This window comes from Leopardus geoffroyi, chromosome A2 (assembly GCF_018350155.1).
Source record: "Leopardus geoffroyi isolate Oge1 chromosome A2, O.geoffroyi_Oge1_pat1.0, whole genome shotgun sequence".
Lineage (NCBI taxonomy): Eukaryota > Metazoa > Chordata > Mammalia > Carnivora > Felidae > Leopardus > Leopardus geoffroyi.
In genome coordinates, this window is record NC_059331.1 from 98,801,813 (window position 1) to 98,822,956 (window position 21,144).

Genomic DNA, 21,144 nt, shown 5'->3' on the forward strand with positions numbered 1-21,144 from the left:
GAACACTTAAGTGAGTCATTCTTTGCTGATTGAGGTGACAGAAGTTCCCCAGGGCTATTATCTGGGAGAGAATTATCTCCGCTCTATTGCAGGGGCGTAATAGCCAGCACATCAGCTCTGACGCAGCTCTGGGCTCCTGGGCCAGTTAGATAAGCATACAGAGCCTCAGTTTTCTCATCTGTAAAGAGAGGTTAAATAATTTTCCCAAATTCATACAGCTCATTAGTCTAAGACTAAGGGTCAGAATCTTAATTTGACACAATGCCTGTTGTGTGCTTTGTGGCAAGCCTGCCACTCACTAAACCCTCAGTCAATGGTGGCCATTATCACAACATGAGGAAAAACGTCTAGGAATTTAGGATTAGTGTGTACAGGCTCCAGGCATAAACCTCTTTCCTCTTTCTCTTTTTTTCCCTCTCCTTTTTAAAAGTAAATATCCAAAATGAGTATACTTTATAATCATTTGCCTGTTTTTCATAAAAAGGAGCAGAGATGGATGTGTCAGAGTAATGGCTTTGAAATCTTTTTTTGTAATGTTTATTTTTGAGTGAAAGAAACAGGGCACAAGCTGGGGAGGGGCAGAGACAGAGGGAGACACTGACTCTGAAGCAGGCTCCAGGCTCTGAGCTGTCAGCACAGAGCCTGACGAGGGGCTCAAATCCAGGAAGGTGAAATCATGACCTGAGCCGAAGTCCGAAGCATTATTAACCAACTGAACCACCCAGTCACCCCATAGCTTTGAAATCTTATAGACCCCATTTGAATGCTGACGTTGCTTGTTACGTATATGGGGCCATAGCATGTGACTAAACTCCAAGCCTCCATTTCCTCTCTGTACCTTGAGAGGTTAGGGAAATAAAATAAAAGAATGAGTACGAAGACTTTGACATTATGCCTGGCATATAGCAGACGACCAATAATGACTACTGTGTTATAGTTAATAATATGCTTAAATCATAATAGATTGGTAACAGGAACATTGATGCTATAAACAGCAGTATAAACAACCATCAAATACAAAACAGAAAATATACATGGCTAGTCCTTTGGTTCAAAGAGCAGAATTTTGGTTAATTGTGGCACTATGGTTATTTTCGGTTTGGTTCTATATTGCCAAAGACAAATAATTTTGCAGTTGGCCCAGAAAAAATACTCTAACCCTGGGAGACTGGAAAAATCTGAGATTTCCAAGATTAGTTGTGAAACAAATAAAGTAAGTTTCACTATTTCATAGTGGCTCAGAGAAACAGCTTCAGTCTCAAGCTACCAGGGTTCAAGTCCTAGCTATACACATTTTACTGATAGTATCATCTGAGGCAAGTTAAACACTCCAAGCTTCAAAGTTGTTGTTGTTGTTGTTTTAAATCCCAAATGGTATAATAATAGCACTTAGCATTTGTAAAAGATAATAAAGTCATCAGTTTAAATTGGTTATTGCAGTGCCTAACAGTTAAAGCTCATTGTTATTATCATTATTATTATTATTATTAGCCCAGCCTCTCCATTCAGTATACTTTTTCCTAATTGAGATCTTAATATGTGGCATATTTGCCAGACACTCAGTTTTCTCATTCTCTTTCCACAATATATTTGTTGAATGAATGTATGAATGAACTGTCCCACCAGAAGCTGTTCTTTGAATTTTCACCCATCCCAGGGATGCAGAAGATTTGAGCCATATAGTACCTACTCAACTACTAATTAGTGGATTGGCCTTCATCCAGTAACTCCATTTCTCTCCAACTTCAATTTCTCTGTCTTTGAAACCACCAGGTAAGAAAAAAAGAAGAGGGGATACTGGGAACCCTGAGTGCATACGATGCGATATGCTAAGCATTCTGCTAGGCCCCCTGCGTGTAAATAACACAAGGTTTAAAAGAAATCTAGATTTACAAATCCTGCTAATGCTGACTGTTAGTTATTCAAATAAAGGCTGGGATTCTAGAAAATCTTAATGATTAAAGGATAAAGATTGTTTGGGAAGACAGCGTCAGATTATTGTCCCAAATCCATCACTAACCTCATAAACCAAATCCTAAGGCAAGTGAGGAAGTTGACTTTATGTGGGGTTGATCAGGGATCCCTGAGTGCTTTCTTTTTCCTTGTGTTATATTATCAAAAAGTCTAGGATTGGAGCTGAGTGTTAACCACAGATAAATTTCTTACACAAATCACATGCAAAAAACAGCAGTAGAGACAGTACAGGAAGGTCTTAGAGGCACTAGATTTCAGATCTCCCTTGGGTATATGTTTCTAATTCATAGAAATATCTAAGATTCTATTTTTTTAATACAAAAATAAATGAATGAATAAATAAGCAAGCTCAAGATGTGGAATTCATCTGTGAAACCGGTTTGGATTTGAAATACTAAATGTGGTTTTGGAGAAGATCAGAGTTATTTCTTGATAACAGTTCGAATGGACATTTTGGGCCGGGAGCCATTAGTCAGCATCCGGGCAGCCTGGGAAATGAAAAAGGAAGAGAATAGGTCTTCTGTCAAGGGTTTTAATCCTCAAAAGTATCCACAGAAGAACACTTGGAGGAGTTTGTGGTCATTAGAAAGGAAAGTCAACTAGCCATTGTTCCCCCCTCCCACTCTGGCTAAAAGGAAAAACTAAAGGTAGATTAACCATCCACTGGTTTGAAAGGAAAATAGAAATATGATGTATCTCAGTACTTAGGCAGAAGTTCGTGTCTGATGGTTTTCAGATGCAAAAGTGATTTTTCTTCTTCTTGAAATTTAAACAACTCAACAGTGGACTTAAAATCTGGATGGTTCACCACCAGCAGGTACACGGTATTATCTGAGAAGAGATGAAAAACAAAACTCGAAACGTTAACTGAGCTCTCAGCTGTCAGCCCTGTCTCCAGAAAGCAATTTCAACCCACCCCCAAATAGTACTTAGGGTGTCAGGCAGATGGAATATTTTCATCTCCTTGTAGAGAGAAGCACTTGTGATTGCTCCAAAGAAAAATGGCTAAAGGAAGAAGTAGTGACAGTCTCTAAAAACCTCTAAACTCCAAGGGACGGGTGGGGGTGGGGGAGGAATCCTCACCTTAAGAACGAGCAGATCTTGACACTAAAACTCCAAAGAGCTTGTTAAGCTTTCTATTGCAAATGGTCTCAGCAAGATGCAGAGCTGAGATAAAAGAGATAAAAGATGTGGAGAATACCAATGTGAGAAGGTGTGCTCAGGTACGATTTACAGTGTAAAATGATCAATTCCATAAAAAGAACACCTGAGAGATGTTATCAAAGGGAAGCAGCTTCCGTGAGTCAGTATGGCTTTAAGACATAAAAGAGGCCAATCTAAGTGGTCAAGAAGGTGTGATTAGTGTTGGCGAGCGAAGTTAGATTATTACAGTCTTTGCCTTTAGAAGCAGCAAGTCTTTGGAAACCTTTGGTGTAACCAAATTGGTGTTTAAGAAAAAAACAATACAAAGTTTCGTGGGTTGGACTGAAGAGATTTGAACAGAGAAGTCAACTAGAAGGCTCCTTATAGTTTGTCCATTCGACAAACAAGTGTTTATTTTAACTGGTGCTAAGTGCTACAAAGGGAAAACTAAAACCAGACAACCGAATGAAGGGTAATGAGATGTTTTCTTCCTGAGAGTCAGGGAAGTTCTGAAGAAGTGATGTTAAAGCAGAAAACAAAATGATAATAGGAGACCAAACCACGTGAGTATGTAGAGAAAGAGCATTTCCAGGCGAGGGAAGAGAGTGTGCAAAAAGCCTGAGGCAGGAGCTTCCTTGGCACATTCACTGAATAGTAAGGTTCTGGATGGAGTAGAGTGAGGGAAAGAAAGAGTGTGAAGCCTGCAGCCATAGATGTAGCTAGCCAAGGCCAATCTTAAGGTAAGGACGCAGGGCTTAGTCACTGGGGCCTTGGAGCCAAGGACTAGCTTGACCTGAAGTTACAGTAGTAATCCAGGTGTGTGGGGAGACGGCACCGGGCCAGAAGGGTGGCATAGACAAGAAATGGCAAGAAAGGGTAGGAGGACATTTGACAGGAAGCATCAAAAGTCCCTGATGATGGCTGAGGAGTGGGGGAGTCAGAAATCAAATGTAAGTGAGGACTGAAACCCAGATTCGTGTTGTGTGCGGAAGATTCCACCTCTAGGAATTTTTCCTGAGGAAATATTCACAGAAGATATATATACAAGAATGCTTATTTTGGCATTGTTTGCAATGAACATAAAGGCAGGAACAGACTGAATATCCATCAACAGAAGAACAATATTACAGCACTCCCATGCAACTGAATCTTAAACAGCCATTGCAAAGGAGCTCTAAATGCACTGTCATAGAAATCAGAGAAGGGAGTCCATAACGTAATGATAAATGCAAAAGCACTTTATAGAAGGGTTTGTGTAATATTACTCCCTTCTATTTTTAAAAGTGTACACATACCCAACAGTGTATTTCTTTGCACTTAAAAATGTTTTAAAAATAAAATATGATGTTGATAAATGGGTGGGGAGATCACTGAAAGGGGACTATACACGTCTATATAAAAGAAGAGACTTCATATGGGGTATATAGGTAAAGAAAAAAGATAAAAGGATGAAAAATCAGTTTTCAACATTTTGAGTTTAAAGCAGCTATAGGAGAGGAACCCAAATAGAATAATCTAGTAAGCTACAGAAATGGAACTGAAAAGCCGACTAAAAAAAGAAAAGAAAAAAGAAAAAAGAATACCCAATTAACAGTATTCTCTTGGAAAGCAGGGACAGTTAAGGGGTGTGATTTGGCTGAACTTTCTGAAATAGAGCAAATAAAAGGAGGCAAAAGATCAGTCTTTTGGGGAATGTTCAGAGATTTTGAAATAAATGGTGAAACAATGAACAGGGAAAAGCCTGTAGTAGGGTTAGAACTAAGATAGATAAGTATATTGGAATATCAGGGAGGAGCAATTTACTTGAAGGAGAAAGTGGTCAACAGCATAAAATGAGGTGGAGGAAGGAAGGAGGAAGGGAGGGGAGGAAGGAAGGGAGGGAGGAAGGAAGGGAGGGAGAATTGGGAGAAAGAAAGTTTGTTAATAAGGACATTGCTGGTGACTTTAGGGCAGCAGTTTTAGTCACTCACAGTGGAGAAAGTCTGAAAGAAAGATGGAAGGAGGGACTGTCTGCGGAGGAGATGGAGGCCATGAGTACAGACGTGGCTCTCCACTCCAGCCTTATATTTTAAGGCTGGAGAACTTTTAACAAGTACTGCCACCCAGGCCTTCTTCAAACCGACTACTGAATCAGAATTATTGGGGCTGGGATCTGATCATTAGGCTTTTTATTTTTTAATTTTTTTAACATTTATTTATTATTGAGAGACAGAACATGAGCAGGGGAGGGGCAGAGAGAGGGGGAGACACAGAATCCGAAGCAGGCTCCAGGCTCCGAGCCATCAGCACAGAGCCCGATGTGGGGCTCAAACTCACGAACCGCAAGATCATGACCTGAGCCGAAGTCAGATGCCCAACCAACTGGGCCACCCAGGCGCCCCTTCACTAGGCTTTTTAAAACTCCCTGCTGTTGGAACTACTAAACAAGTTCAGTGAAGTTGCAGGATACAACTTCAATACACAGAAATCTGTTGCGTTTCTATATGCTGAGTAGAACTATCAGAAAGAGAAATAAAACAATCCCATCTCCAACTGCATCAAAAAGAATAAAAGACTTCAGAATAAATTTAAACAAGGAGGTGAAAGACCTATATATTGAACACTGTAAAACATTAATGAAAAAAATTGAAGACACAAATAAAAAGGTACAGCATGCTCTTGGATTGGAAGAATCAATATTGTTAAAATGTCCCTACAGTAATCTGCAGATTCAATATAATCCATATCAAAATTCCAATGGCATTTCTTATAGAAATAGAAAAATAGTCTTGGAATCCGTATGAAACCAGACACACACACACACACACACACACACACACACACACACCAAAATACAAATAGCCAAAGCAATCTTGAAAAGAAGAGCAAGGTGTCATGCTCCTTGATTTCAAACTATATTATGAAGCTATAAAAATTAAAACAATGTGGTACTGGCATAAAAATAGACACATAGATCAGTGAACAGAATAGAGAGCCCAGAAATAAACCTATATATGGCTTGTGGTCAATTAATTTATGACAAAGGAACCAAGAATATAGAATATACCATGGGGAAAAGATGGGCTCTTCAATAAATCGTGTTGGGAAAACTGGACAGCTACATGCAAAAGAATGAAATTCAACCACTCTTATACTATCCACGAAAGTTAACTACAAATGGATTAAAGACTTGAGTAGAAGACTTGAAACCATAAACCTCCTAGAAGAAAACATAGGCAGTAAGTTCTTTGACATAGATCTTGGTGATGATTCTTTTAAACCTGACACCAAAAGCAAAAGCAACAAAAGCAAAAATAAACAAGTAGAGCTACAACAAGCTAAAAAGCTTCTCCACAGCAAGGAAAACCACCAACAAAATGAAAAGGCAACCTATCGAATGGAAAGGAATATTTGCAAACCATATATCTGATAAGGGGCGAATATCCAAAATATATAAAGAACCCATATAACTCAATAGCAAAAACAAGCAAGTAAATAATCTGATTTTAAAACAGGCAGAAGATCCAAAAAGATATTTTTTCAAAGAAGAGATACAGAGGGCCAAGAAAATGTCCTGGTACAAGAAAAGGTGATCAACATCATTACTCATCAGGGAAATGCAAATCAAAACCACAATGAGATACCATCTCACACCTGTTAGAATGGCTATTATCAAAAAGACAAAAACAAAACAAAACAAAACAAAAAAACAAGTGTTGGTGAGGATATAGAGAAAAAGGAAATCCTTGTGCATTGTTGTTGGGAATCGAAACTCGTGTAGCCACTATGAAAAACAGTTTCCTCGAAACTTTGGAGTTTCCTCGAAAAATTCAAAATAGAGCTGCCATATGATCCAGGAATTTCCTTTAAAGTGTTTATCTAAAAAAAACTAAAACACTAACTTGAAAAGATATATGTTCCTCCATGTTCATTGCAGCATTATTTACAATAGTCAAGACATGGAAACAACCTAGGTGTCCACTGATGGATGAACACACACACACACGCGCGCGCACACACACACACAGAGGAATATTATCCAGCCATAAAAAAGAACAAAATCCTGTCATTGGTGACAACATGGATGGACCTCAAGGGTATTATGCTAAGCAAACTAAGTGAGAGAAAAACAAAAGCATGTGATAGCTCTTATATGTAGAATTAAAAACTAAAACAAAAACAAAGCTCATAGATTGGTTGCCAGAGGTGGGGAGTGGAGAGTGGAAGAAACAAGGGTAAAAAGGTTAAAAGAAAAAAAATTCAGTTGATATAAAATCCCCCAGGGGTTTCTGTGTGCATCTGGGTTTGAGAATTAATGCAGAGACAAAGAAAATGGTTGCAAACAGAAAGAAAGAAATGGGGACGGTGGGTGGCTCAGTCAGTTAAGCAGCTGACTCTTGATTTGGGCTCAAGTGATGATCCGAGAGTTGTGGTTCTGATTGCGGGGTCATGGGATCGAGCCCCTCATCAGACTCCGTACTGGGCATGGAGCCTGCCTGAGATTCTGTCTCTCTTTTCTTCTATTGCTCTTGTTCTCTCTCTCTCTCTCTCTCTCTCTTAAAAAAAAAAAAAGAAGGGAAGGAAGGAAGGAAGGAAGGAAGGAAGGAAGGAAGGAAGGAAAAAATGAGAGAAAGGCATAAGGGATGGGGGCAATATGTTGATAGTTTTGAAATGTGGAAAACTAGTTTGAAGACAAAACAGAGAAACCAGTGGACAGAAAGACACTGAAGGTGACAGGGCTGAGAGAAAAGTGACCATGGTGACTCTCTGTCAGTTGATCTCTGTCAGTGCTGATGCCTTCAGTTAGAAAAATCTATCCCTGTAAATTTCTGGATCTGTAAAATTGTTTAAAATGGAGAACCCATAATGATTAGTGCTACATATTGTTGCTATTGTAATTATAGGGATAATGTGAATGTTGGTATTTTTAAAAATAAGTGCTTTACAGATCTGTAGTATGTTACCATTCCCAAGCATTAAAGTGGTTATATTATTATATTTAATCAACAGAGTGGGCAAGTTTAACAGGATAGTAACATTAACCATGACTACACTTCAGTGGAATGGAAGGAAATATTCACTTTAACATTTTTTTAATTTGGTTTTGTTTTTAACAAACATTAAATATTTTTACCTTCGTCTGTGAACGTGCTAATCCCATGAGGGTTAAATGAGGAATGATCGAATTTGCTTCCAGTGATCTTCAGTTCTAACACTGTTGGATCTTCTTCATTTAGGTCCATCAGAAGTATTTTGCCAGGTTTATCAGGTTCAAAGCTCTTTATTCCAGGATACTTTAATCCCTTATAAAACATTAAGCAGACAAAAAATGGGCATATTACAAATATCTCAAAAGCTGATAGAGGTGGTAGATGGCGCATGGGTTCATACTATCTGCTTCAGGCAATAGGGCTGTATGGGAAGCCTCTTGGTTGGCTTGTGCAATAGGACCATGAAGGGTTCTGGAAGTCTGGAAGCCATATATTCCACCAGGCCACCCCACACAACACACAGTCACAGACCATCCCTTCAGCAGCAGGAACAGCAGAGCAAAGCCCTATGTGTCTCATACCACAGCTCCCAAATCATGACAAAGATCAAAAATGGAAAAGTAGGGGCGCCTGGGTGGCGCAGTCGGTTAAGCGTCCGACTTCAGCCAGGTCACGATCTCGCGGTCCGTGAGTTTGAGCCCCGCGTCAGGCTCTGGGCTAATGGCTCCGAGCCTGGAGCCTGTTTCCGATTCTGTGTGTCTCTCTCTCTCTGCCCCTCCCCCGTTCATACTCTGTCTCTCTCTGTCCCAAAAATAAAGAAACGTAGAAAAAAAAAAAATGGAAAAGTAGACCAAATGGGCAATTGCTAATGAGCTTCAACCATATAAAGCAAGGAATATAGAGAGAACATTGGTTATGGTTTGTAAAATGTCTCCTGGCAGGTTCCTTGGAAGCATCTCAGGGACAGAGATTTAGGGGAAGTCAACAATTCCTTTCTTAGCCTTCAATTAGAACAACACAGCTATGTTTTTGTTTTTGATGTTGGAATCCCATATAAGATTTTGCTTGGAATATGTATTCTGTTGCTTAAAAAAGGAATTTGGAAGACACTGCTGTAGAAGATGACTAGTTTTGCATCTTCAAAGGAGGAAATTGGACTAAATAAATTACAACGGGTAGCCAAGAGTGTTGGCTTCTTTTGTTTTAAGCTATGTCACGACCACAGTCATTTGTATGCAGAAGTTCAACAAACATGATGGCTTCACTCTTCAAAGTGTGGAAATTGTGGAATGACCTATCAACAATTTTATATTAAAGGGCTTATTCTGGAAAGTGTAAAAAAAAAAAGGTAAAATCTAACCAACATGTGAGTGTTTATATTTATATGCATACATATACATATAGACGCATATATATGTATACACACATACACCCAATTCAGTAAATATTTGAGTATACCACTTAAGGGCTTCAAGGAATAGGCCATTGATGGAAAGCCATTCTTGAACTCATTGGACTTACAAATCTTCACTAAATGGAAGACAAGGTAATATTAGAGTTCAGCATACACATAGGAATACAAATATGCATAGAAGGCACATAATCATAATTTTAACACCAGTGTAAATGCATATACTGTTTGTTTTTTGAACCATATGACTGCTTATTTTATTTGAAGGTGGTCATTGGTATATAACAGGCTTAAATGAAAGACTTAAGCTGCTTGTTCTAGAAAATGGTGTAGAGCACTGTAAAAGAGAGAAAACACTTACGGAGCTAATGAAAGCTAGTCCACTAGGAAGTATCTCCAAGTCTTCAGAGCCAGATTCTGCCAGAAAAGAGACTAGTCAGTACAGATTGTTGCAGGCTATTGCAGAGAGCTACTGATCCTTTTCTTTATCACTCCTAACTGGAAAAAGAGGCTATTTAGCTCTTATTTGATAGATCCAGAATAATTAACTCTTTCATTTATTCAAACTGACTAATATGATTCTATAAAAATGAGAAGACATTAATATAACTAAGTGCAATTAAAATTTACACTTAATATATTTATTTATTTATTTTTTATTTTTTTGATGTTTTGATGTTATACTTAGTGACAATACTTTATTGTCAAATAGGTTTCCATATGCATTTTTATTTTTTAAGTTTATTTAGTTATTTTGAGAGAGAGAGAGAGAGAAAGAGAGAGCATATGAGCAGGAGAGGGGCAGAGAGAGAAGGAAAGAGAGAGAATCTGCACCACCAGTGCTGAGCCTGACATGGAGCTTGAACTCACTAACCATGAGATCATGACCTGAGCCGAAATCTAGAGTCAGACACTTAACTGACTAAGCCACCCAGGCTCCCTCTATTGACACTTTTAGTAGACATGTTTGTTTTACAAACATCCAATAATATCAAATATTGATATCATATCTATTTTCCAGGAAAAATTGCACTTAAAGATATCTGGCCAACCTTATTGATGCTGACTATGTCTTATGGTCTAGACTGTCCAACCTTAGTCAACTGAGATAGATAACTCTAAACAAAACATAACAAAAGCATGGATCTCAAACAAGCTGTCCTCAAATAACAAAGATGGTTGAAACCATCTGGGGACTTGAGTCCTGTGACACTCCCTGTTGTTGTCTACCAGCTGCTATTTCCTTATCCTTTTATCTTTGCTGACAGAGCCTGCTTTCCACAATGGAAGCCAGATAATTACTTTCCCAGCTTCCTTTGCAGCTAGGGCAGCAGCCTGTGGTCTACCTCTGACTAATGAGATCTAAGGGGAAATCTGCTGAGAACTTCTGGGAAAAATATTCCTCCCCGATACTAAAAGAGGTGAAGCCTTGTGGTAACTGCCAAGGTGTACAAAGACCTTTTAAAATTTGTCCCCTTACTCACTGCTTTTTCTCCATCCTCTGTCCCTCCTCTGTAATCTCCTCAGGTTGTATTACCATTAAATCATTGTTCTGACTATTGTTTTTGCTAAACTGACAAAACAAAAACAAACTATCAAAAACTGTCAATACCTTGGCAATGTGTTGGTGAAATCAAAAGTCAAGTATGTTGGTATTTATAATCAACTACTGACTTAACCATTCTCTTTGGGTTCATAGTTCTCTTTTTGAACAAAATTAAACAGGTGTATTAATCAAATAAATAGCAAGGTGATACTGCAAGTTCAAATGAGATACTCCCTCCGCTCTCATACTTACCTATTCCTTTAACTAAATTACAGTTAGGAACTTCTACTGGCTTTACTTCTCGGAAAGCATTAAGTCGTGCTCTGGGGGAGAAAAAAGGAACAAAACACACATAAAACTATTCAGAAATGATAATTAAGTTGCACAAGTAAGCTGCCTGTAAAGTTCTCCTTAACTGGACTTTGTCTGGATTTCAATCCCAGGGTTAGTGGTCCCTGAAGTCTGAGCAATTCTACCAGTCAAGGCCAGAGCAAGGCTGGTGGGGCCTCTGGGTACATTCAGTGTTTATTTAACAGAGGTGGATAGATCCACAAAAGAAATACACAGTGTCCTCTCCACAGCTCTGTGCACTTTGGCAGGAATAGGGACCATTTCATCTGCTGTGTAAGGAGTCCTATGTGGAAATTTGGGTTAAATAGCAACATGGTTCCAATTTACTCCATTGATGTTTTAGGGCTGCTGACAGATGGGCCTCCTACCCATCTGCCCAGTCTGGCTCCAAAGCCTGGACTGGGCCTCTGCTCTCGGGTGTGTCACTTGAAAAACACAGGTGCGCTTAAAGGATTTATAACTTTAGAAAATCACACCCAAGGCCAGAATATAAAAAGACTCACACACACACACACACACACACACACACACACACGCACACACACGAAAGCAACTTATTAAATCTGAGTGCATAAACATCATGGGGAATATTTGAGTGGAGGACATAGGAAAAAAGGACAGATGTGAGAAGGAAGTACCAGCAGGCTGCCTAAGCAGAGCAAAACTATTGATGAGGCATTTAAAAGAACTGGACCACAACATCAGCACAACCAAGGGATTTAAACAATCAACATTTTTTTTTTGAGAACTAACGATACAATATAGTCTTAGTGAGTAGCAACAATTATCCAAGGACCCCCAGAAATCTTATTTGGCTAGAGATAGGCTGAGAAATTCTTCATAATTTAGTGTCACAGAGGAAGAGGGTGGGCTAGAGGACATTCTAGATAAAATTCTCAATTTGGTATAAAATGATAGGAATTGGGGGGCGTTTGACCTTTCATCCTTTCATTCAGAAAAAAGCATGACATGTTCCTACCACAACGGCACTGGCTACCAATTCCACCTTTGGAAAGAGTCTGGCCTAACAGCTTTGTTAAAGCGCCACAGTTTATCCCGAACCACCTCCAGAGTGGAGAGACACCAGGCGGGTGCTAGAGCTCCAGGGATGGAAGACTAGATGGGGAAGGCCTGGCCTGCAAGCAAAGGGTGGTTCCCTGAATGATGGACTTGAACTTACAAAGTGGACTTTCAAAGGAAAGTTGGGATCTGCCCCCACGACTTAAGAAACTAAAAGGTATTGGGGCGCCTGGGTGGCGCAGTCGGTTAAGCGTCCGACTTCAGCCAGGTCACGATCTCACGGTCCGTGAGTTCGAGCCCCGCGTCAGGCTCTGGGCTGATGGCTCAGAGCCTGGAGCCTGTTTCCGATTCTGTGTTTCCCTCTCTCTCTGCCCCTCCCCCGTTCATGCTCTGTCTCTCTCTGTCCCGAAAATAAATAAACGTTGAAAAAAAAAAATTTAAAAATAAAAAATAAAAAAAAAAGAAACTAAAAGGTATTTTAAAAATGGGACATTATAATCATGAAAGTTCACAATAAAGAAACAAAAGGGGAAATGATGATGCATCAGGAAAAGCATTCTGCATGGCACACACACACACACACACAAGTGTGCATGCACATATTCCCCACACCCCTAAAACAAAAAAAAATACTCACCCTAACATACGTAATACATTCTTAACTTTTCTATTCAAGTCTATTTCATTCATTTTAAAATGCTGACCATAATCTACTAAAACTGCTATTGTGGACCACCATTTTGAAAAACAGTGGTCAAGAGAAAGCTCCGTGAGTATTTGTAAAGTGCTCCAAGGGATTCAAAGGACAGACACAAAAGATGTTAAAGGTGCAGATCCTATACAAAACACCACAAAAACGTGACACAGAGGAAGAGACTCAATGCTGAGTGGGCCAAGACCTGTGAAAAATACCAAGGGTGGCCAAATTAGCTTTTCTTAGCATCAAAACCACACAGGAAGAATAGGTGCACTGCTTGCCTCACAAGGCTCATCAAGCCTGATGGGATCCTAGAAGGCAAAGGAGAGCAGAAGAGATCGGCCCCATCCTAATTCAGGCTTTTCTCTAATGGAAGACAACCTCTAACCTGAAAAAGGTAGAATGATCAAGGAGGCATGACGACAGCACTCAGTTGCTTTCAGTTCAAATTTGTGGCTAAAAAGCAAATCATAGCTCAACAGAATAATCATTGCCGCTGCAGTTCAAGTACTGTATACATGCCTTCATTTAACCTTCAAACACCTCTCTGCAGTACTATTATTTTCCTGATTTTACAGATGACTAAGATTAAACGGCTTTCCAAATCCACAAGGTTAGGAAGCGGCTGAATTGGGATTGGAACTCAGGTATGAACGCAAAGCTCACATCCAGTCCTCCTGCTCAAGCAAAATGTACAGGTAACACTACTTGCAAACCGGAGGAAGCACCAGAAGACAATTCTCCCGGTGTTACTATAATCCAGCTCATATGTTTTTACCTGAGTCTCAATTATCAGGAAATATCTGGTCGAGAGCTTGATTAAGTCCAAATATTCTGGGTCCAAGGGATAAAATTCAATGTCTGAGATGTGTCCCTGATTCCTAAGGCCTCTGAAGTCTGACCAGAAATCACACAATCCCTGCTATGAATTATTCTTTGCAAAGATGTGCTTGCTTCTTACAAAAGAAAGTGAGGCTCTTTAGTTTATGTATTAAGAAATCCACTCTGGAACTTTCCTTGGGGCCGTATGCAGCCCCATCAGTCTACTTTCTGCCACTGTACACTCCTCATTCATCCAATATTCTCTTTTGGGACCTACTGTGTGCCAAGACCTGTGCTAAGGGCTCTTACACATACTTCCTCAATTGATTTCCTTGTTACCTTTTTCAAAAAATGTTTTTTAAAATTTTTAAATGTTTATTTTTGAAAGAGAGACAGAGACAGAGCGCAAGTGGGGGAGGGGCAGAGAGAGAGGGAAACACCAGATCCCAAGAAGACTCCAGACTTTGAGCTGTCAGCACAGAGCTGAATGAGGGGCTGGAACCCACGGCCCGTGAGGTCATGACCTGAGCTGAAGTCAGATGCTTAACCGACTGAGCCACCCAAGTGCTCCTCTCCTTGTTACTTTTGAGACGATGATTAATTTTCACCTGATTGATGGGTAAGAAACAAAGTACGTTGCTTCTTGTTGCTTTTTTAAAGGCATAGAGCTGGGATTGGAAATGAGGCGTCATGATACTAGGGGCCCTTTTTTCTATATTGCTCTCACACCACTTTTCATTTGTTCAAGCTTCTCCCTCCATCTAGAACACCCATGCCTCCTAATCCAGGGGGAAGACTCCTACTCATGACTTTCTGTAGCTGCTCTTGGTCTATTGTGATAGGAATAACTCCTTTATCCTCACAAACCTCCCCATATACAGCTATCAGGTCTCCTACCCAAGTGTTTTGCAGTTATCAGTTTTTGGTCTTGTTGCTCACAGTAAACTCTGAAATCTATGAGTAAATAGCACCGCATCCTGCTCATCCCTGTGACCCAGCAGGAACCCAGCGCCGGCAGAGAGAAGGAACCCCGTAGACGTCTGCTAAATTGTTTTCTGGAATTACTAGGCTGGTGCATCAGATGGAGAAGATGGTGTTGGTTGCATTGATAGGGAAGACTGGAGAGCTATTTGTTTGTCCTTAGCTTAGGGTCACATGAGGAATTATTATACTATATATTCAAACAGCGCTCATTAGGTGGATCATTCATAGGTGGATTTTTGAAAAAGCATATGGCAATAATAAAAGCTAACATTTACAGAGTACCTTTCATGTGCCAGAGTTTATACTTATCCTACTGTGATATGTATTATTATCCCATAATTTTTTCAGGTGGAGAGACAGGCTCAGCATGGTAGAGTGACTTGGAAGTTGAAGAAATGGCATCCAGCCCAGGTCTGCTGGAATCCACCCCTGCCCTCTTGCCCCTGTAGTGTGGAGTGTGGAGAGGTTACGAGGTGGCAGAAAGGCAAACACTAGCTTTTAATGAAGGGAAACAGCGGTGTCACGCGTTGCAATCAGCAACTTCGGAGTGGGGAAGTTGCTATAGATGCCAGCTGTAACATTCCACACCCCACAGGGCGCTGTTTATATCATAGTCCAAGGCATTCCCTGGACTTGCCCATGCACACCCCACCAGGTCATAACAGCTGACTTCACAGATGGACAGGGTAGACTGCTGGTCCAGAGGAGCCCTCTCAGTTCCTTCCTCTGTGCTGTCATCACCTCAAAAGCGTCAGGGAACCCCCTCAAGACACTTTTTGTGTCCTTCTGCAAGTTCCCTCCGGCCCTAAGCCAATGTAGTGTCCTGGGAACCTGCCCCACTCCTGTATACCCGATCTCTGAAGAAAAGACGGTATAGCCACTGTGGGGGTTGGCCTGCTCCTGATGCAGGCCTCAGGGCACGATCTCTTCCCTTCTCTTCCTTGGGCAGATTCACAATCTTCTCTGGGACTCAAAGGCTTTATTTCTAAAAGTGTAACAAAGGTAATTTACTGGTCCTCCAGAATCTCTTGATCTGGTTCTGGCATGGGTGCTGCAGGATTTGCAGGTCCTTTAAAGAAGTGCATACAAATCTCCCGGGGGACCTATTAAATAATGCCAATGAGGATTCAGTAGTGTGGGGTGGGGCCTAGAATTCTGCAACTAGAGGCAGCTCCCAGATGATCCTCCTGCGCGCAACTGGTCCGCAGCCCGTTTGAGGAAAGAGGCTTCAGGGCCTTTGGAATAGTGCATGCAATTTCCCTTCCCTCTCCTGCCTGGGCTGTTCCCATTCTCCATCTCCATAACCCCCACCCTCTTGGCCCCACATTGCTCCTGTCCCTGAGGTTCTTCCAGACCCCCTTTCCATTCTAAAACCAGAGGTCCAGCTCCCTCACACTTTCCTCTTCCCTTCTCGGTGGTCTGATTACAGACAGAAGTTTAAAGATTAAGGCTCCCTCCCCCATCGCTGAATCCAGGTGCTGAAAATAAAGCATTAAGTTCCTAATTCCAAACCAGACCCCATATCTTCCCACTGTGGCAGCCCCACAGCAGAGTGGCAGCCCCACAGCAGAGTGTCTCCTGCAGATGCATTATCCATGACAGGAAACCACAGGTAACGCCAACAAAGGGACTTGCAGGGACTGATGTTATGTCGGGCTATCATCCATTATACTTTGTACTTTGGTCCTTTTGGAAAAGTCAGAATCAGGCTAGAGGCCCAGAAACTAAGGCCAAGGTCCCCTTGCTGCCCAAGGATAGGTCCCAACTTTTTCGGGTTGAAATTTGTCTTGGTGCAAATCACTGCTATAGGATAGTCCCTTTCATACTACATCCCAGGGAGCTCTACGGGATGCTGATAGATGGTACCCAAAAAAGGGAATGGAGGTGTGGGCAAATAAGTCTGTGAAATGATGGCTTGTGTTGTTGTTGCTTATTTTAGCTGAAGAATTTTTCAAAGCTTGCCGTATGCCAGAATGCATTGCCAATCTGTAGGAAAGGCTGTAGTAGAAAACACTTCCCAAATGTATGTGTCCAAGGAACATATTTTTTCGTGGAGCAAATCTTGTGGCTCATGTTCCAAGGAACAAACTTGGGGAAGTATTAATGGTGAATCACATAGGCTAAGACCACATGTTGAGAGAGAAACGTTTTATGACTGGGGTAGGGAAGCTATGCTTTTACACAAAAACATACAAAATGCCTACAGTCTTCATTCTCAGAGTAAATTAAGGAAGGTAAACCAGAAAGATAGACCCTCACTCCCTCCTTGCAGACCTGTAATCCTTTGGGAGACATCTTGGTGGGGGGCCTCTGCAAGAATGGGGGCAGAAGAAACCCAGGTACAGATTCAGAATTGAAAGGATAAAGCCTAGAAGGGGCTTAGATCTTTGTATCTCATTTATTTTCATCCCAGGATAATACCATGATCTACACATATGCTGGGGGATGCGTGTGTGAGTGTGTGTGTGTGTGTGTGTGTGTGTATATATATATATATATATATATATATATATATATACACAGAAAGAGAGAGAGATTTTCCTTTAGCACCAAAGAGTACTATGATTAATGAAAATCCACAAACTGTAATTTTTACATGATTTTAAAACCCACATCACTAACTCTCCATTACCCTTCTCTGATAGTTTGTGATTATAAAAATAATTAACCATTAGAAGAAAAAAAGCCAATAGTTTGCAAAAAGTTGTTCTGAAAGAAAGCTTAGGGTCATATAAGTTTTTTTAAAGATCCAAAAGGTTCAATTTGATTTTTAGTAATGTTTTACTTCAAAGTAAATAAGAAGATGCTGACTAAAGCTTAGGAACTAGGATGATCTCTAGACTTTGAACACCTGTAAAGTTACCATCAAACTACTGAAACGTTCTTAAAAACTTTCCTCCCTTTTACAGTACCTTAGGGTTTATAAATACTTTAAGGGAAGCAGAGCACTAACATTTATTGAATAGTTACTGTGTCCCAGACACTGTGTTAGCTGCTTTATGTATGAGTGTGGATTATTGGCTCAGGCTTATTCAAGCAGACAATGTTAGAGCTGTGAAGTGATTTGCCCAAGATCTCATAATGGAAGGGACATAGCAAGAACCCAGGACATCAAATGCGGGTTGAGCCAGGGTTCTTTCCTTCCCACACCCCTCACCCCTGCCCAACTGGAGTGGATGGGGTGTGGGGAGTAGACCCTCATAGGGTGTGTTTGCTCATACCTGATCTGCTCCACATGCATTCTGTGTCTCTGTGTGGCCTCAAGGTGACAATCTGCAAGCTGGGAAGATTTACACTGTGGCTGGGGTTTATGCCATGGCTCTTCCCTAACCTACACAATATCGGGGTGGGGGGGGATCCTTAGTCTATCCTGAAGAGAGATTGAGAAGTGACTCTGTTGCCAAGGCACACAGATCTTCATGAAAAATCAATCTGTGTATGCCAACAACTTGGCCATCACACCAGTGACAATTTTTCTCCTTACCCCATGTCTCAGGCCATGAACAAGGACATGTTTTCAAGTGGCACACGAAAGTTAGACAAACATTTATGAAAACCCTGCAAGATGTGCATCTAAAACTTCTCTCAGGCTTTCGGTTAAAAGACTACACCCTACTTTCAGGGGAGCTCCTGGGGTTGCCGAGGCGGGGGAGGACCAGGGCTGCAGCCCTTACCACAGCCCAACTTACTGATAAGAAGCCCGGTGATCCCTGAAGAGCACCAGTCCCAGCCCCAGGAGGGTGAGCAACATCAGCTTTGCCATGGCTTGGATAGGAATGGATAGCTGGACTGATAAACCCGCCCGGCCAGGAGACTGGCTTGCCTGTGGCCTGAGCCTCGCTGGGACGGTCCCTGGGTCCGACCTTCTCTCCAGGCTCCTCCCCTCCCCTCCCCGCTGCACTGCAGAGGCAGGAGCTGCTTGCTCCCTGAGACTTGAGATGGGAGACAGAGAACAGCTGCCTACGCCCTGCAAGAAGGGGACAGCCTGTTGATTGGTGGAAATGGAGAGCTGTGGGAAAAGAGAGCCAGGCTTTTATGAGCGCTCACTTTGTGCCAGCAACGTCCTAATCCCTTTGCCTCAGAGGGGTTCAGTAATGTGATCACAGTGACTCAGCCAGAAATGGCACACACATGGAAGGAAGGAAGGAAGGAAGGAAGGAAGGAAGGAAGGAAGGAAGGGAAGGAAGGGCTGTGATTAGAAGCCCTAAGATCTAACTTTACTCTCACCAGGCTACCGCTGTGTGTCATCTTCAAACATCTGGATTTCTAGCATCTCAATCTCCAAGCACCACTCCTGACCTTACAGCTCAGCAAGTACATCACTGCATTGTTCATTTATTCTGGGCACTCGCTGACACTTGACGAGTACCTGTTATGCGCCAGAAATCAGTAAAATATAGCACTACTGCCTGTATAGCGCTGTGGGTAATGCATGCATGCATTATGGATATGCACATATTCTATGGAAAAGAATAAAGCAGGGAAGAAAGATACGGAGCACTGAGGTGCCATTCAAAGAATGGGAGTCAGGGAAAACCTCACTGATAAGGGGACTTCTGAGCACTTCTTTGTAGCCATGTCTCCTTTCTCTCCTATTACCATGAATGAAGTGTTTCCTCCTTCACTAAAGGCCAGACCCTCCCTTCCTTTCCTTCTCAAGGATTTTGGTCCCAGTTACACCTGTCTCTACTGCAGCACCCATCATTCCCTCTTTTCTGGAATAATGCTACCAGATGCCAATGTGCTTTAGTGTCACTCATAGTATTCTGGGGAAAATGCTCTTTCACTGCTCATTCTAACTATGCCCTCTTTCTCTTCTCCCTCTCTCTCTCATATATATATATATATATATATATATATATATATATGCACATATATATACACATATATATGTATATATATATGATATATAGATAGATATAGATAGATATAGATATAGATTTTTAAATATATATCTCTATCTATATATAGATATATATATTTAAATCTCTGAAAGATTTGCCAACAGTTGCTGCTTCCATTTTATCATCTCTTGTAACAGCTCAATGATGGCCACAAATTCTTTGATACTTCTCCTATTAAGAACTGAGGCACAGGACTTCTCCCCTCAAGTGGGTGCTGACTCTGTGAATGCCTTAATTCATAAAACACGGTGGTGCTATTCAAGTTTGCGGGAACAGCCTTAGAGACCAGCAGCTTCCACCTCCTGTCACTTGGAATACTTGTCCTTGAACCTTGAGCTTCAGCATAATAAATCTGACCACTCCACTGGAGTGTCCACATGCAAGGTTCTGAACACATTAAGAGGGAAAATGGCCAGCTTCTAGCCATCTACACCAAGGCAGCACATGTATGAATGAAACCTTCTTGGACACTCCAGAGTAGTCCAGCCACCAACTGAACACCACTGTCACCCCAGTTGACGCCATGTGGAGCAGAAGAATCTACCTGCTGAGCCCTGCCCAAATTCCTTACTCGTTGTTTATGGGCTTAAGAGAATGATTGGTTCAGGGGTGCCTGGGTGGCTCAGTCGGTTAAGCGTCCGACCTCACCTCTGGTCATGATCTCACCGCTCGTGCGTTCAAGCCCCGCGTTGGGCTCTGTGCTCACAGCTCAGAGCCTGGAGCCTGCTTCCAGTTCTGTGTCTCCCTCTCTCTGCCCCTCCCCCACTCATGCTCTGTCTCTTTCTCTCAAAAAAAAGTTTAAAAAAAATAAAAAAAAAAGAAAATGATTGGTTCAGCAACTAACTTTAGGGAATGTCTCCTATCTCCCATTCTCTATTTAACCCATTCTAACATAGCTTGTGTTCCTTTGACTCAACTGTAGAATTTGTTCTTATTAAACCACCCATAATATCCATATTATCAAATCTAGTGGTTACTTCTCTGCTATAATCATACTCATCCATATTGAGCACAGATCATCAGTCCCTTCTTTTCACATACTTACCTCTCTTGCATTCTGTGATCCCACCCTCTTGCATTTCCCGCCACCCCCCCCCCCACCGCCCCTACTTTCCTCATCTTCTTTGCAGGTCCTCCTGTCTCTGACCTCTAAATGATGAAGCCCTAGGACTTGTTCTAAAATATCTTCTCTTTCCACACTTTCTCTTGAGGTGATTCATCAATTCCAGTGGACTTAAATACCATTAGTATGCTAGTGTTTCCAAAATATACACACCTAGCTCAAGTCTATTACTGTGGCTCTAATAAATCATTCTTCATCT

The 21,144-nt window shown here is 41.3% G+C and overlaps 1 protein-coding gene across 2 annotated transcripts in view; it reads right to left on the reverse strand.

Moving 5' to 3' along the window:
* Positions 1–18,768, reverse strand: part of PON1 (paraoxonase 1) — a 35,776-nt gene extending 17,008 nt beyond the window's left edge. Inside the window, exons 1-5 of one of the 2 annotated variants that reach the window (XM_045494844.1) lie at positions 18,608–18,768; positions 11,297–11,367; positions 9,860–9,915; positions 8,231–8,399; positions 2,679–2,805 (exon numbers count right to left, since the gene is read on the reverse strand). In XM_045494844.1, the coding sequence (XP_045350800.1) occupies positions 2,679–2,805; positions 8,231–8,399; positions 9,860–9,915; positions 11,297–11,367; positions 18,608–18,681 (497 nt within the window). In that variant the 5' untranslated portion in view covers positions 18,682–18,768. The remainder of the gene's footprint in view (positions 1–2,678; positions 2,806–8,230; positions 8,400–9,859; positions 9,916–11,296; positions 11,368–18,607) is intronic. The other variant, XM_045494843.1, reaches the window with a different exon arrangement.
* Positions 18,769–21,144: the final 2,376 nt, after the last annotated feature.